The 16,281-nt window shown below is 46.8% G+C and overlaps 1 protein-coding gene across 2 annotated transcripts in view; it reads left to right on the forward strand.

The window, feature by feature from the left end:
• Nucleotides 1-7,349: 7,349 nt before the first annotated feature.
• The window catches only part of Shisa5 (shisa family member 5), a 29,057-nt gene continuing 20,125 nt past the window's right edge, over nt 7,350-16,281 (forward strand). The window contains exons 1-2 of one of the 2 annotated variants that reach the window (XM_008853246.3): nt 7,350-7,562; nt 9,697-9,847. In XM_008853246.3, coding sequence (XP_008851468.1) covers nt 7,490-7,562; nt 9,697-9,847 — 224 coding nt within the window. In that variant the 5' untranslated portion in view covers nt 7,350-7,489. The remainder of the gene's footprint in view (nt 7,563-9,696; nt 9,848-16,281) is intronic. The other variant, XM_008853247.3, reaches the window with a different exon arrangement.

A 16,281-nucleotide genomic window follows, 5' to 3' on the forward strand; every position in this document is an offset into this window, starting at 1 on the left:
TAAAGATTTTAGGGTTACCTCTTCAGAGGGGGGAATGTTGGAGGGGAGGGAGTGGGCATGGATTTGATAAAAACACCTTATATACATGTATGAAATTCTCAATAAAGTTTTTGTAAAGGTTAAAAAAAAGTAAATAATCAAGTAATAGCTCTAAATTGAAAGTCATGAATTCACAGTAATTTCTCAGATTTAAATAAAGCATCAAATAATTTAAAAAAAAGAATAAAAACATTCTAAAGTGATACTTGTGCCCCCCATTTGGCCATCAACTATTGAAACAAGGACCCCAAAGAATTGTAATTTCCCCTGGAATCTCTTGCTGGGAGAAGAAGAAGGGAACTGAACTGGTCCTGGTGCTCACCAGAGAAAGGGATTTCACACAGCTGTGACAACTTGTCAGACCACCTGCAGAGAGACAACCGTGGGTGGGACCACACTTCTTGGTCTATTTAAAGCAAAACCTCATGTCAGTACCCTGAAGATGGACTTGGGGGAGTCCCTGGATCTCTTTATTTGTTCCTCTTTCCAATGTGGTCACATAGAATAAATCTCCTTCCACTTTCATGATTACTTGTTTAACTGAATTTATTGAAGACTGGTAGGCAAGCCTAGCTTGTTAGAGCTGCTAGAGGCCAGGCTTTGGCTCTAAAAACCAGTAATTCATTCATTCTCTCTCTCTCTCTCTCCCTCCCTCCCCTCTCCCCCCTCTCTCTCCCTCTCTCTCACTCTGTCTCCCTATACCCCAATCTCACTGGGATCTGCCTGCCTCTGCCTTGGAGGGCTGGGATTGTATGTGTACACCACCACACAGCAGACCCCCCTTTCTTTCTTAAAAAAAAAAACCCAAAACACTTATTGCGTGTAAGGGGTGCCAGAAGGCAACCGGTGGGAGTTGGTTCCCTCCTACTATGTGGATTCTGGGGATAGAGCTGGGTCACTAGGCTTAAAGGTAGATGCCTTTTCCCACCAAGCCATCCACTAGCCCCTTTTCTATTCTTTCTTGGTAAGACCTGAACCCAAGTCTTGCATTACAGCTGTACCACTGATCAACAACCCCAGCCCCAAAGTGAAATGTTAAAAAAGTCATAGATGCTCAAACAGGCCATTTTATTCTTGAAAACAGGAGATTCCAGTACATTGCTGGGTAACACAAAGTTCTTTTTGCAGGTTCTTAGCCTCGTAGGTTAAAAAAAAATTTTTTTAAAGGACTCAGAGGGAAACTCCAGGACAATTTTATTGGTGTTTGAGAGAAACCAAACCAAACCAAAACAAAACAAACCAAACCAAACCAAAACAAAACAAAAGGCAAGCTGGAAATCTCAGCAGCTGTGGTCTTGAACTCACAGTTATGCTTTTTGAATTGCCAAGAAAGCAGGCAGCTTATCATTGGCAGTCTTGGACCAGCTGCATGGGAGCGGGGAGGGGTCTTCAAAGAAAGAGAAAGCTTTGATCAGAGAGTGAGCAGGCTTAGCAGTGAGGAGGGTCTGCCTGACACTGCATCAAGGGAGAGGCTTCTGGGCAAACAAGTACATAGCTCATTGAGGGGACAGTTATTCCATCTTTTTTTTTTTTTTTTTTTTTTTAATCTTTTTGAGACAGGGTCTCCCTGTAGCCCTAGCTGGCCTGGAACTATGTAGACCGGGCTGGCCTTGAACTCACAGTGATCTGCCTACCTCTGCCTTCTGAGTGCTGGGATTAAAGGCGTGAACCACCATGCCCGGCTCCCATCTTTTTTTAAAAAAAGGTTTACTTTAAACCAGGCAGAGGCAGGTGGATGGATATCTGTGTTATTTAGGCCAGTCTTATCTACATAGTGAGTTCCAGGCCATCTGGGGCTACAGGGAGATCCTATCTCCAAAAACCAAAAAAAGAAAAAAAGAATAAAGAAGGAAAAGAAAAAGAGGGATTTATTTTAGGGATTGGAGAGATGGCTCAGTGTTAAGAGCACTGGCTGCTCTTGCTTAGGACCTGGGTTTGGTTCCCAGTACTCATACAGCAGCTAAAAAACCATCCTTAACTCCAGTTCCAGAGGATCCAATGCCCTCTTCTGGCCTCTGTGGGCACTGCACACACATGGTGCACTTACATTCATATGAGCAAAACACTCATAAACAAAAATTAAATACAAAATTTTATTTTTTATGTGTATATGTGTATGTCTGTGTTTATATGATCAGGGCAGGGGTAGGGTGGGTGAGTAGGCATATGTGCACCAGGCTTTCCTGTGGACAACTTGTGAGAGTTGTTTTTCCCTTTCAACACCAGGGATCCTAGGAATTGGACTCAGATTGCTTTGTCTGGCAGCTTTACTATGGAGAGTCATCTAATTGGCCCCTCCCACTTTAAAAATTTGTCTTTGGCTGTATCATGTTCCTTTTCATCTTCTGGTTAGTCCCTAGAGGTTGTAAAACAGGATTTTTCTCCTCACTACAGGGAGTCTTAAGCCTTGCCTGGGCAAGGAACCCTGCTGTCTTCATCAAAGAGTGTTATTGATGGAGAAATTTATAAAGAGGGTGATTAACCATGGGGCTTCAAATTCTGAGGGACAATTGTGATACTTCCTCTTTGCTCAAAATTAGTGTGTTATCTGCAGAACAAGAGTTGAGGTCCAAAGCTGAATGAGGGAGGGGTCTAGCCTTGATAACTTCTAAGTCTATTAATGTCTTAATAGCTACCTGACACTGCATCCCTACTACATTAATGTGTCTGAGGGTACATCTTATTGGCTGGTCTTGTAGAAAAAGCTCTTGCCCTGGGCAATGGATGCTGGGAAAGGAGTACTTGACTGACCACCCTCCAAAATGAACAAAAGGGGCCCAAGGACTGGGTGAGGGGAACGGCAAGGTCCCTTGAGCTGCTTTAGTACTCATCACTTAGGGCTGTGGGCCAGTCCTGGGCTGTACCCACAGCCATCCTGCCCCCACACCCATCCTGTCAGGCTCCCTGGGCAGCACTGGGTATTGCTCTGCCAGCTCTGTACACAATTCCCATCTACAAACTGTAACTGAGGTCCTGGCAGAAACTAGTAATCTTTAGCTGAGAGCCTGAGGAGCTTTTACTAAAAGTGCTTTATGTAAGTTGGGGAGTCACCTAAGCCTGAACTTCATCAGGAAAAGGCCTTTTCTTTCATAGGAAGGCAGGGAGAATTCCTGGAACATGGTAGGCCCTCTTCCTGGCCCCCTAGCTTAAGGTTCCATTTCAGAGTTACCTTTTCGTTTTTGTTTAAAAATCTTTTTGATTGATTTATTCTTATGTGTATGAATGTTCTGCCTGCATGTATGTAAGTGCACTCGTGCATGCAATGCCTGCAGAGGTCAGAAGAGGGCATTGAATACCCTGGAACTGGAGTTATGGTTGTTAGCTGCCATGTGGGTGCTAGTGCTGGGACCTGAACCTCCAGTCCTCTGCAGGAGCAGCCAGCTCTCTTCATTGCTGAGCCATCTCTCCAATCCTTCTTTTTCTTTTTTGAAGCAGGGCCTCTATCCCAGGCTTGCCTTGAACTTGATATGTATTTGAGGATGACATTGAACTTCTGATCCTCGTGTCTCTATCTCCCAGTGCTGGAATTACAGGTGTGCACCAACACACCCAGTTTATGTGGTGCTGGGGATGGAACCCAGAGCTCCCTGAATAATGGGCAAGCACTCTACCAACCTCCCTACACTCCCAACCTCCTCTTTAAAAAATTTTTTTTTTACCTGGGTGTGGTATGCATGCCTTTAATCCTAGCATTCAGGAGGCAGAGGCAGGCAGATCTGTGTGAGATTGAGCCCTGCTTGGTCTACATAGTAAGTTCCAGGCCAGCTGTACCTATAGGAAGACTTGTTTCAAAGAACAAAAGCAAAAGCAAAAAGTTTTAAAAAGGTGTGTGTGTGTGTGTGTGTGTGTGTGTGTGTATGGTGTATGCTCATGTGTGTGTGCATGTTCTAGGGCCTGAAGGCCCACAGGAGGATGTTGGGTGTCCTGTTTATCACTCTCCCCCTTACTCCTTTGAGACAAGGTTTTTCATTGAACCTGGACTCACTGAACCTGGAGCAAGGTTGGCAGCCAGCAAGCCCCAGCAATCCTGTCTCTGCCTCCCACAGTACTCGAGTTACAGTTACTCATGATCAGATTTTTATGTGGGGGTCTAAAAATTTATGCTTGCACAGTAATCACTCATTACCTGAGATATTGCAACCCCACCTTTTTTTGTGGTTCTGGGAATTCTAGGGCCTCATGCGTGCTAGGCAAGTACTCTACCATTGAATATATTCTCAGTCCTTTTTCTCTCTGTTTTTTGTTTGTTTGTTTTTTGAGACAGGGCTCCCCTATAGCCCCAGCTAGCCTGAAACTCACTACATATACCAGGCTGGGCTCGATCTTACATAGATCTTCCTGCCTCTGCCTACCCAAGTGCTGGGATTACCACAACTGGCCCCTCCTTTTCAAAAAAAAAGTATTTTTTATCGGGGCATGGTGGTATACACCTTTAATCCCAGCACTTGGGAGGCAGAGGCAGGTGGATCTCTGTGAGTTCGAGGCCAGCCTGGTCTACATAGTGAGTTCCAGGCCTGAGATTACAGGCCTGTGCCATCATGCCTTGCTCCTGCCCATTTCTGTTTCTATAGATTTGTTAGGGGATGGAAGATGAGGGGACACTGACTGGTATGAGAGGTGGTGAAATCTGTAACACCCACAGGGGCTTCAGAGGTAAAGTAGGGACACACAGCACCACAGTGCTCTTTCCTCTCTCCTGCTTACAAGATGCTCCTGTCTTCTGCTTTACCAAAATCATTGGGAGACAGGAATTGAGTTTATTTACAGTTTTGACCAGAGCTGAGGAAAAAATGGAGAAATCACAGTTTTTCTGTCTTGCCAGTGGCAGCATCACAATCTATAGAAAAGTTTAAATAGAAAGCAGGAAATCTGCATATGTAGATTTAAGTGTGACAGTCAGTTATTAGGATCTTTTCTTGGAAGGTAGGCATTAGAGCTTTAGGGTATTCCTACCCCCATATGGGATTTCTTGGAGAGAGAAAAAAAAAAAACAACAACCAAAAAACTTTTTTTTTTTTTTTTGAGATAGATATTCTGTGTAACTCAGGCTGGCCATGAACTCAACAATGTAGCTGAGGATGACCTCAAACTCTTGATCTTCCAGTCTCCACCTCCTAAGTGTTGGGATTGCAGGTGTGTACCACTACACCCAGCTTCCTGGGGAAATTTTCATTCTTCAGGGTCCCTGTTATGCTGTGATACTCTCATTTCTTGTAAATGGCTGCCTTCTATTGGCCAAGCCTAGTTAAGACCCAGAGGACTGAGGAGGGGAGGCCGCTTGCAGGACAAGAGGGACAAGGGAGCGGTCCCTAAGAAAGGCTGCCAGGTGGGCAGCCATGCACTGTACTCCTCCCTAGTTGTCCTCAGCCCCTCCATCCTGTACCTGTGGTCTGGAATTTTTCCCCCTCTGAGCTGGTCTAACTGGTCAGAAACCTCATATTCTTTATGTATCCTTACATAAGTTTGAGTTCCTTTAATATTGTTGAGATCCACACATTTGGCATGGTAACTTTGGCTTCTGCCTTGAAGAGCCAATTACCCCATTTAACTCAATGGATATGACCATTTCCAGACCTTCAGGCTTAACCCACATATAATGCCTCCCCTATCACCCCTATCACCACCACCATAGGCACCCCCTATCACCACCATCACAGGCACATGCTTGTCAGATGTATGGTTGCAATTTCCAAGTCCACGTACAGCCCCAGCTGGATCTTTGAGGCCCCACATTTAAACCATAGAGGTCTCACATGGGCTGTCTGAGTTCTGAGCAGCTCAGGAGTCTGGGGGAGCACAACGCCCCTTCAGCTCTGACACTGCTCAGACCCCAGGCAGCTGCCACCACAGGAGGGCAAGGCCAGGTGAGTGGTCCCTAGAAGATCTAGGGAACAGCACCCCAGAGACATCTGAGGTAGGTGAGAGGAGGAGGAGGAGGAGAGAGAAATACCCATTGGAGCTTTCCTGGAAATCCAACAGACAAACTGGGTCTGCGGATGATGCAGAATGGACCAAGTCATCCTGGGTGAGACACACAGACACCATGTCTGGGAACAATCTCCGGAGACGCACTCAGGGCCTGGAGCAGAAACCATGGAGGATGGGAGAAGAGGCAGATGTGGAGGGGAGCAGGTGGAGCTCATTCTGTGTGTGTGTGTGTGTGTGTGTGTGTGTGTGTGAGAGAGAGAGAGAGAGAGAGAGAGAGAGAGAGAGAGAGAGAGAGAGAGAGAGATCTGGGCTTTATTCAGCTTTGGAAAGTGGAGGTCAGAAGAAGGCAGGGGTGGGAAGGGGAGGATGTGGCTGTGTGGCTCTGGTCCCTCCTAGAGGGTCCTGCCTTAGGACAGCCATATTCGCAACTCCTCTGCATTTGAGAGCCCTTGTCAGCCCAGTGGTATTGGGGGCTGTTGGAAACCCAGGCCTTCCTCTCCCTATTCTAATCCTTTAGGTTGGATAACTACTGGATTTTCCAGATTGTTCTTCAGAGCTGGAACTTTGTTCACAGCAATGCCCCAAGTCTCAGAAGAGAGCTGTGTGAAAGCACAACGGTTTGTACACACAGGCTCAAGTGGCCCATTAGTGGACACTTCATAGCTTCTGTCTTGACTAGAATGTACCAGTTGTGTCCAGGGTACCCTGGGTAGAACAAGAACACCCAACTTCCCTTTCCTAGCTGTGCTGGCAACCCTGCCCTACACTGAGGGAAGGGGTAGTCAGTTGGACCTCTGCCAGTATATAGCCTATGTGTACCAGGGAGCTGCTAGCGCCTACCCTCAGGGCAGTCCTCTGAGCCAGGGTGAGCCTGCCTAGGCTGGGGCTTGGATCCCCAGAGGGATGGAGATGCCATCCCAGAGTGTTGGGATGCTGCTTTGATTGCCCTCTGAGCCGAGAGGTCCTGGAAGTCTTTCAGAAGGGAGCTGGCATCTCCTGGGTGCTGAGGTGTGCCTTGAGCACCATCCCCTCATTACCTCACCTGGTCCTCAGGTAGATCTCCGGTGTGTGGGTGTGTGAGATCCGTTGGGCCAGAGGAAATCGTAGCTCTCAGAGGCCAAGGCTGGGACCCTCTTCCCAGCTGCATACAGTAGACGCTTTAAGTGTAGGGATTAACCCTGCCACGGGAGACCCTCTCCGGACCCCTAGGTCAGCGGGCATGGGGGGGGTTCCCCCTGAAAGTATTTACTGAGCAGAAAGCAACTTGGGTGTACCGGCCCCGCCTCCCCCGTCTCGGAAACGGGTCCCAAGTTTTCTCAGACCTGGGGCGGGAGAGCCACGGCAGAGGCTGGGAGGGGCGGCCGCTTCGCCTCCCTCCCACCTCTTCCCTGCCCGGGCGGGGGTTCCGGGAACCGGCCGGGGCGGGGCGAGAAGGCGACGGCCGCACGGGTCGTGGAGGCTGCGGCTGCGGGGTTGCCCCGTGCTTGGTCTGTCTGTCCGTCCGTCTGTCCGTCCGTCGGCCATGGCTGCGCCGGCGCCTGCACCGCGGACCCTGTTGCTCCTGCTGCTGCTGCTGCTCCCGCCGCCTCCGGGTGGTGAGCCTGGGGGGAGGGGGAGGTGTGTCCTGTCCAGGGACTGGGTCAGACGTCCCCGCAATGCCCCTGAAACGCACCAGACGCCACCGGCCCTAGAGTGCTTCATCTCAACCCTGATAACCCCGAGGGAGGTTGCGAACCGCTCCACTGACCTCCCCTCCACCCCAGCACCCCTTCCTTCCTGAGCTGATACCGCCCAGGGCAGCTGCCACCTTTGTTCTGTGTCCTGCATGGTGGCGAGGCCCCAGATGTTCCAGGGGATTGAGTCCCCAAGAGGATGGGGTAGGATTGCACGCAAGGGGTTAGCTCCAGGTGGGCTCTCGAGGAGCCCTGGCCCCTCAGGTAGAGGCCGTACTTCTCAGCCTGCTTGCTGGCTGGGAGACCCACCACATCCGCAGCTTCTCAGGCCTTGGGTTCTGGGGAGGCCTGGCCATGAGGCTGGTCTCCGGGTGCGGAGGAAACAGCTCTCCTAAGTCATCCTAGACGGATGACTCACAGACTTGGGAGGACAGACAGGGGGCCTAACGGGGTGAATTGGAACAGCCCCTTGTCCAGCCACAGGAAGCTAATCACTCTTGTTTGGATAGTTGGTTTCTGGAGGAAAAGAGCTGTGTTTCCTTGGGGGCTGGCATGAATCTGGAGGACCTAGGATGGGGAAGCAGGGAACCCTGCACCCAGAGTCAGCCCACCCCTGGAGTGTCCTGTTCCTAGTCTGGTGAGGTCTGGAGAGCCTTGGGCTGTGTCTGTTCAGAAGAGCGTCAGTGTCTGAGCTGCTGCAGCTGGACCACCCTTAGGGGTCTCACTTTCAGATGGTCAGCTGGCTGAGCTGGGCCTGTCAATGGTCAGATTCTCCACTTCATGGTTTTGCCCAGAGCAAGGTTCTGCTTGGCACTACCAAAAACAAAGTGCAACCCTTTTTACCCCAGAGTTACTTTTCTCAAGGTCACTCAGTGTCTCTGTCCTTGGGCCTGTTCTGACAGCCCTAGGGTGCAGGATTGTATTGATCAGCCTGGGCCCAGATGTTGCACCTGGCCTGGGGGCCTGGTCAGGCTGGGGTTCCAGGGTTTACATGTTGGGCCAGGATGGTTTCTAGACTGACACCTCAGGGATTGTCCTCAGACCTCTAGTCAGGTGGGCCTTGCTGGACTGAGTATTCCACTCGGGACTCTCCTGGTGTGAGCGCCAGGTCTGCTAGTGTAGCCTAAGGATACATGGGGACATGGGTGTGGCATCTTCCCAGAAGGTTGTAAAGCTTGTGGGCACCCAAGACCCTATGCCCTTCTCCATATCTCTCAGCATGACCTTGTATATTGAGGCTTGCTACTTGCTCTTTGGCTGATGGACTTATGATGACCCTTGACTGATAGACTTAAGATGGCCTCAGGGCCTCCTATGGTACCCTGGAGACTACAACCATTTCCTAGTAGCTGCTCTAGGCCTTGTATTTGGGTACTTATGGACATTTGTGTAGTGAGGGTCACTGTGAATTGATTATGAATCAGCCTGCTGTAGAGGGTGTTCTATGAGGGCCAGGCCCTTGAGTGTGTGCCCAGCAGGTGAGGCTACTGTGGCTGAGTGATGGGAATGAGGATTAAATATTGGATGGTACACTGCCTGGTGCCTACAGGTGCTCAGGTGTGTTACTGTTCAGCTATGTACTTGCTGGATTTGGCAGCTTCTTGGAGGTGGCTGAGAATAAGGCCTTTAAGGATGAGTGGAATTGCAGGTATGGGGAACAGGCAAGAATGGTGTAGAGTGTGGCAAGACTGGAAAAGTTGGAGTCATCTTTAAGGCCCTTTGCGATTGATGCTTTGGGGTCTCGGGGCCTGATCTTGAAGCAGTGGGAAGTAGGGCTTCTGAGAGCAGAAAGTGATCCAGTCAGACTCGCACTTAGAAAAGTTACTCTCTTACCAGAAAACCAATAACCTAGCAGGGGAGGAAGGCAGCCTTTTAGAGCACCTTGCTATGACCTAGAGAAGGGCAAGGCTGGGTGGGAGAGATGGCCAGTGACTGGATGATCTAAAGCATGCTTATGCTTGGGGGCTGCACTGGGGAAATCACTGCCATTGGCTGGGGTTTGGATGAAACTTGGTCCCATGGGCCACAGGGAAACAGGATTGTTTCTCTGTTCCAGCCCTTGGCGAGATATGTAGGCCTTTAGGTGGAGACAACTTTCCAGAGTACTGTCCTGATTTCTGCTGTGGTTCCTGTTCCAACCAATATTGCTGCTCTGATGTGCTGAAGAAAGTCCCGTGGAATGAAGACATATGTGCTGAGGAGGCCAGGTAGGTGTGTGGAGGGAGAGGGTGTATGTCCCAGGGTGGGGAGCCTAAAGCTGTGCCCAAGAGTATACCCTGCCCCTCTGGCCTCTCATGATAGTGACCAAACATTGAACCAGTTTGTTGGGTCCCTTTTCAGGGCAGGACTTCTCAGAGCTGCTTGGTCCCTTTTCCTGCCCCCCATCACCCTGAAGTATTCTCACTCATTCAGCCTCGGGTTGGGGTCAGTGGCCTCAGCTGGCTTTGGACTAGAGTGTGTAATTGTACCTATAGGTCCTCGAGGGTGAAAACCTGGTTGTGAGAGTACTCCACATTGTGTGTATGTGTATGTTCCGCAGGGCACAGGGCGTGGGTATGTGCCCAGGGTGACCTGGTTGTATCTTAGTGCTGCCCAAGCATTTACAGTTCATCTCTGGTATAGACTGAGTCATGGGCTAGGACCAAGGTGTGTCTCTTGTTGTCAGATTCTGTGTTTCTGTCATAGTGCTTGGTTGTAGATAAAGAGAGTTGTAGTGGTCATGCTTAGCTCACAGCAGGTTATGTTCATGGATATTATCACTGGTCTGGAGAAGACCAGACCCTGTCCTCTTATGTTCACTTAAATCTCCCATCCATGACTGTTCCATTCCCCTCCCATCCCTTGGGCATCCAGTCTTTTGTGCTTGAGGTGTGCTCCCTTGTGTTCTTACAAAGTCTGTATTTTTTTTAAATTTAATGTTTTAATTACATGTATGTGTATGTGTCCATGTGTGAGCATGTGCACATGAGTGCAGGTGCCTGTGGGGACCAGAGGCATTGAATCTCCTGGAACTGTAGCTACAGGCAATTATGAACTGTCTTATATGGGTGCTGGGAATTGAACTTGGGTCTGCTGCAAGAGCAGTACATGCGCTTTACTGCTGAGCCATCTCTCCAGCTTCTGTATTGTTTTGTGGTACATTTTTTCCCTTTGTTCCAACGAATGCCCTTTTTGCACTCAGTGCAATGTCCATAAGACCTGTCATTACAGCTGTGTCTGTGGTGTGAGTCCAAAATTGTTAGCATCATAGATGATTGCAGTGGACATCCTTGTATACTTCTTCCTTCTGTAAGAAGCTGTAAAAATTTCTTGGAAATAAATATATGTGGGAGTGGAAATGTATGTGGGTCAGAGAGATGCTGCATAGTCACCAAGAAAGTCCGTGTTCTTGAGGGTGGCTGCATGCTTCTCAGCCAAGCTTGAGGGTTTTTAACATCACATTCTAGGCTCTTGCTTTCATTCTTTGGGTGTTCTTTTGTTTTGTTTTGTTTTGGGGTCTTTTTGAGGCAGAGTCTCCCTGTAGCCCCAGCTGACCTGGAACTTGCTATGTAGAGCAGGCTGGCCTTGAACTTACAGAGATCTGCCTGCCTCTGCCTCCCAAGTGCTGGGACTAAAGGAGTGCACCACCAAACCCAGCTTTGGGGTTTTTTTATTTTTGAGATTTTTTTTTTTTTTTAGACAGGGGCTCCCTGTCGCCCCCGCTGTCCTGGAACTCACTCTGTAGACCAGGCTGGCCTTGAACTCACAAAGGTCTGCCTGCCTCTGCCTCCCAAGTGCTGGGACTAAAGGAGGGCACCACCAAACCCAGCTTTGGGGTTTTTTTATTTTTGAGATTTTTTTTTTTTTTTTGAGACAGTCTTGCTACATAGTTCCTGCTGGCCTGACACTTGCTGTGTTGACCAGGGTGGTCCAGAAGCTGCAGTGATCCTCTTACCTGTGCCTCCAAAGGGTGGGTATTACAAGTGTGCACCACCATGCCTAATTTTCCACTGAGGTTTTTTTTTTTTAATATATATACAGTTATGTTGCACATAGTATAATATGTACACAATAAATGTACTGCCTAGTGAGCCATCAGTGGACCAAGAGAAGAACCTTTAGCACAGTTCAGAAGGCCCCTTGATTCCACCCACTCTCATTTACTGTTTCTCTAACCCCTTAAAAGGTAACTATTATCCTAACTTAAATTTTTTTTTTTTTTTTTTTTTTTTTTTTTTTTTTTTTTTATGGAATTCATAGAGATCTACCTGCCTCTGCCTCCTGAGTGCTGGGATTAAAGGCATGCGCCACCACACCCAGCTAGCCTCCCGATTTTTTTTTAAATTTATTTTTATTTTACGTGTATGAGTGTTTTGCCTGCATATATGTAAGTGCACTACATGTGTGTAATAACCATGGAAGCCTTTCAGCTTTCAGGATGTGGGATCCCCTGGAACTGAAGTTGCAGGCAGTTGTTAGCTACACTGTGAGTTTTTAGCCACTCTGTGGGTGCTGTGAACTAAACCTAGGTCCTCTGAAAGAGCAGGCAGTGCTCAAAACAGCTGAGCCATCTTTTTAGCCCCAGTATTACCCTAACTTTTATATTTTCTTTTCTTTAAGTTGTAATAGCCAAGAATGCATTCCTAAATTCTATACTTTAGTTTTGTGGGTTTTTTTCCTGTGGGGAGGGCATATGCGGTCTTTGAAAAAACTTTCCTTTTTGTTGGGGTATGTGCTGGGGATTAAACAAGGGTCTCTTGCATGCTAAGTACATGTTCTACCAGCGAATTATGTCCATAGAATATATATCTGAATATACAGGTTCAATGAATTATCACAAACTACGCACACCTGTGCAACCATCACCTATTAAGGCCCTCTCATGATCTTTTCTTTTTTTTTTTTAAATATGCACCAGTGTATCATCTGCATGTATGTAAGTGCACCCGTGTTGTGCAATGCCATGTTTATTTTTTTATTTTATGTGTATGAATGTATTGCCTGCATGTAGGTAGGTGCACCCATGTCATGCAATGCCCACGGAGGTCAGAAGAAAGTGTCAGATTCCCCTGGAACTGGAGTTACAGATGGTTGTTAGCTACCATGTGGGTGTTGGGAACTGAACCCATATCTTCTGCAAGGGCAGTTAGTGCTCTTAACCCCTGAGCCATCTCTTCAGCCTCTTGTTTCCTTTTTTTTTTTTTTTTTGGTCTTTTGAGACTCCTTGTAGCCCCTGCTGTCCTAGAACTCACTATGTACACCAGGCTGGCCTTGAACTCACAGAGATCCTCCTGCCTCTACCTCCCAAGTGCTGGGATTAAAGGTGTGCACCACCATGCCCGCTTTTTATCTCTTATGAATAATGCTGCTCTGAACATTCTTGTGCATGTCTTTTGACACACATGTGGTATGTACTTTTTAAAATTGCTATTTAAGGCTGGGCGTGGTCACACATGATGTACTTTATTTTTTTATTTTTATTTTTTATTTTTTTTTGTCTTTTTTGAAGCAGGGTCTCCCTGTAGCCCCAGCTGTCCTGGAACTCACTATGTAGACCAAGCTGGCCTTGAACTCACAGAGATCCGCCTGCCTCTGCCTCCCAAGTGCTGGGACTAACATGATGTACTTTATGTTCTTCCTGTTATTCTCTTACCTTCTTCCCTCTCTCACTGAACTCCTCCTTTCCAACACAACTCTCCTCTATTTTCATGTCTTCTTTTTTCATTGCCCCTTGCATTTAGCAGAGTTGCCTAAATGGGGGGGGGGGCTTAAGTGCTTGAGCAAGTGCCTGCACCACTGAGGAACACAACTCTCCCTCCCCCAGTAACCATTAACTGTCTACAGCTAATGGTTGGGTGGGATCTTTCTTTGAACTCCCTCCCCCTACCACAAAGGGATTGATGGAACCAGTCTTAGGGAGTAAAGGACATTTGTTAGCCACTGTGTGGGAGCTGGGAACTAAACCTGGGTCCTCCACAAGAGCAGCCAGTGCTCTTAACCATGGGCCATCTCTTTAGCCCCACATTTTCTTTTTTTAAAAAAATATTAAATTATTTTTATTTTATGTATATGAGTGTATTACCTGCATGTATGTAAGTGTACCCATGTCGTGCAGTACCTATGGAGGTCAGAAGAGGGCATCGGATCCCCTGGAACTAGAGTGATGGATGGTTGTTAGACACCATGTGGGTAGTGAGAATTGAACCTGGGTCCTCTGCAAGAGCAACTAGTGCTCTTAACTGCTAAGCCATCTCTATAGCCCCACATTTTACTTTTTAAAAAGATTTTTATGTGTATATATACACGTGTGTGTGTCCACATGTTTGTGTGTGCCTGTGGAGGCCAGAAGAGGGCATTAGATCCCTTGGAGTTAGAGTTGTAAACCACCTAATATAGGTACTGGGAACCGAACTCTGGTCCTGGGTATGTGCAGCAGGTGCTCTTAACCACTGAACCACCTCCCCAGTCTCAAAATACAGTTCTTTTTTAAAAATTTTTTATTTTATGTGTATGAGTGTATTGCCTGCATGAATGTGAGTGCACCCGTGTCATGCAATGATGTGGAGGTCAGAAGAGGGCTTTGGATTCCCCTAGAACTGGAGTTAAGGATGGTTTATAGCTGCTATGTGGGTGCTGGGAATCGAACCCAGGTCCTCTGCAAGAGCAGTCAGTGCTCTTAACCATTGAGCCATCTCTCCAGCCCGAGTTCTTTTAAATATGTGTATGTAATTAGGAATAAAATTTTTTTTTTCTAATATAGATATCTCTCGACCTAGAGCTTGAACAAAGTTGTTTTTTCTTTCTGAAGTGCCAACTTTGTCATCAGTTTTGTGTCCACATATGCATGAATATGTCTCTAGGCTCTATTCTGTTGCATTGGTCTGTTTGTCTATCCTTGAACTAGTAACAGTCTTATAATAGTATAATTTTACTTATTTGTTATTTTATTTGTTTTTGATTTTATACATGTGTTTTTCCTGCATGCATGTAAGTGCACTGTGTGTGTAATACCCTTGAAGGTCGGAAGAGGGCATTGGATCCCTTGGAGCTGGAGTTGTGGACTGTTGTTACCTGCCATATGGGTACTGGGAACTGAACCCGAGTTTTCTGCAAGAGCAGTAAGCACTTTTAATCACTGAGCCATCTCTCCAGCCCTTAAATATTTTATTATTTTTAATTTCATGTGTATACGTATGTGTGTCTGATTATATGCTGTGTGTGCGAGGGTGCCCTCAGAACTATAGCTATGATAAAGCTTGCTATTTTTCAAAAATGCCTCAGATGTTTTTGACCATTTGTATTTCCATTTAAACTGTGGATTAGCTTGTCAATAAAAGCAACGTAGACTGTGTTGATTCTACATACAATTTTTTTTTGTAGAATTGATATTTTACTGTATGAGTTTTCTAAACCATCAACATAGTGTATCTGCCTATGTATTTAAGTTTTCTTGCATTTTCTCATAATTATAGTTTCTATGTTGAAGCCTCATACAGCTTAATGTATTTTTTCTGAGTGTTGGATTTTTTTATGGTTTTATAGATACATATAGTTTAAAATTTTTGATTTATAGTTGTTTTTGATATATATATATATTGCAGACCTGAACCACCACACCCTTCCTGCGCACCCTCCCCCACTTCTTTAATGGTGCCTGAACTCAGGGTCTGAAATGTGGCAGGCAAATGCTCTATCAACTTAGCATCCTCTAAAATTACTCCTTTGTTCCCTTTGAAGTACTGGGGATTGAATTTAAGTCTTTGCGCATGCTTGACTGGCACTGTACCACTGAGCTACATCCTCAGGCCTCTTTTTACTATTAAAAAAATACCTTATTTATCATTTTTATTTTATGTGTATTGCCTGCATATATATAAGTGCACCCATGTCCTGCAATGCCCTTGGAGGTCAGAAAAGGGCATGGATCCCCTGGAACTGGAAGGACAGTTGTTAGCTGCCATGTGGGTGATGGGATTTGAACTCAGGTCCTCTGCAAGAACAGCCAGTGTTCTTAACCATTGAGCCATCTCTCCAGTCCCCTACTGTTTCTTTTGATATAAGCTATTTATTCTGTAGCCCAGGCAAATCTTGATTTTCTTGCCTCAGCCTCTGGAGTGATGAGATTTTAGGTGTGAGCCTGGGTGTAATTTTTTTTATTTAAGATTTTATTTAGTTTTATTTTATATGTGTAAGTGTTTTGCTGCATGTATGTAAGTGTACCATGTATGTGCCTCATGCATGCAGAGGCCAGAAGAGGGTGTCAGATCCCCTGGAACTGGAGTTAAGGATAGTTGTTAGCTGACATGTGGGTGCTGGGAACTGAACCTGCATATTCTGTAAGAGTACCCAGTACTCGTAACTACTGAGCCATCTCTCCAGCTCCCCTCTTCACCTTTTTTTTTTTTTAAACCCCTGAGATGGGGTCGCCTGTATGCCCTGGCTGGGACGGAACTTGCTATGTAGACCAGGCTGGCCTCAAATTCACAGAGATTCTGCTTCTGTCTCCCAAGTGCTGGGGTTAAAGACTTGTATCACCATGCCTGGCCTCAGGCTCCCTCCTCCCCATCCTAGTTTTTTTGTTTGTTTTTTAAGATAGGGTCTCCCTGAAGCCCTAGCTGATCTGGAACTTGCTATGCTATGGAGACCAAGCTGGCCTCCATCT

Source organism: Nannospalax galili, unplaced genomic scaffold (assembly GCF_000622305.1).
Source record: "Nannospalax galili isolate Female #2095 unplaced genomic scaffold, S.galili_v1.0 scaffold786, whole genome shotgun sequence".
In the NCBI taxonomy this organism is placed as follows: Eukaryota; Metazoa; Chordata; class Mammalia; order Rodentia; family Spalacidae; genus Nannospalax; species Nannospalax galili.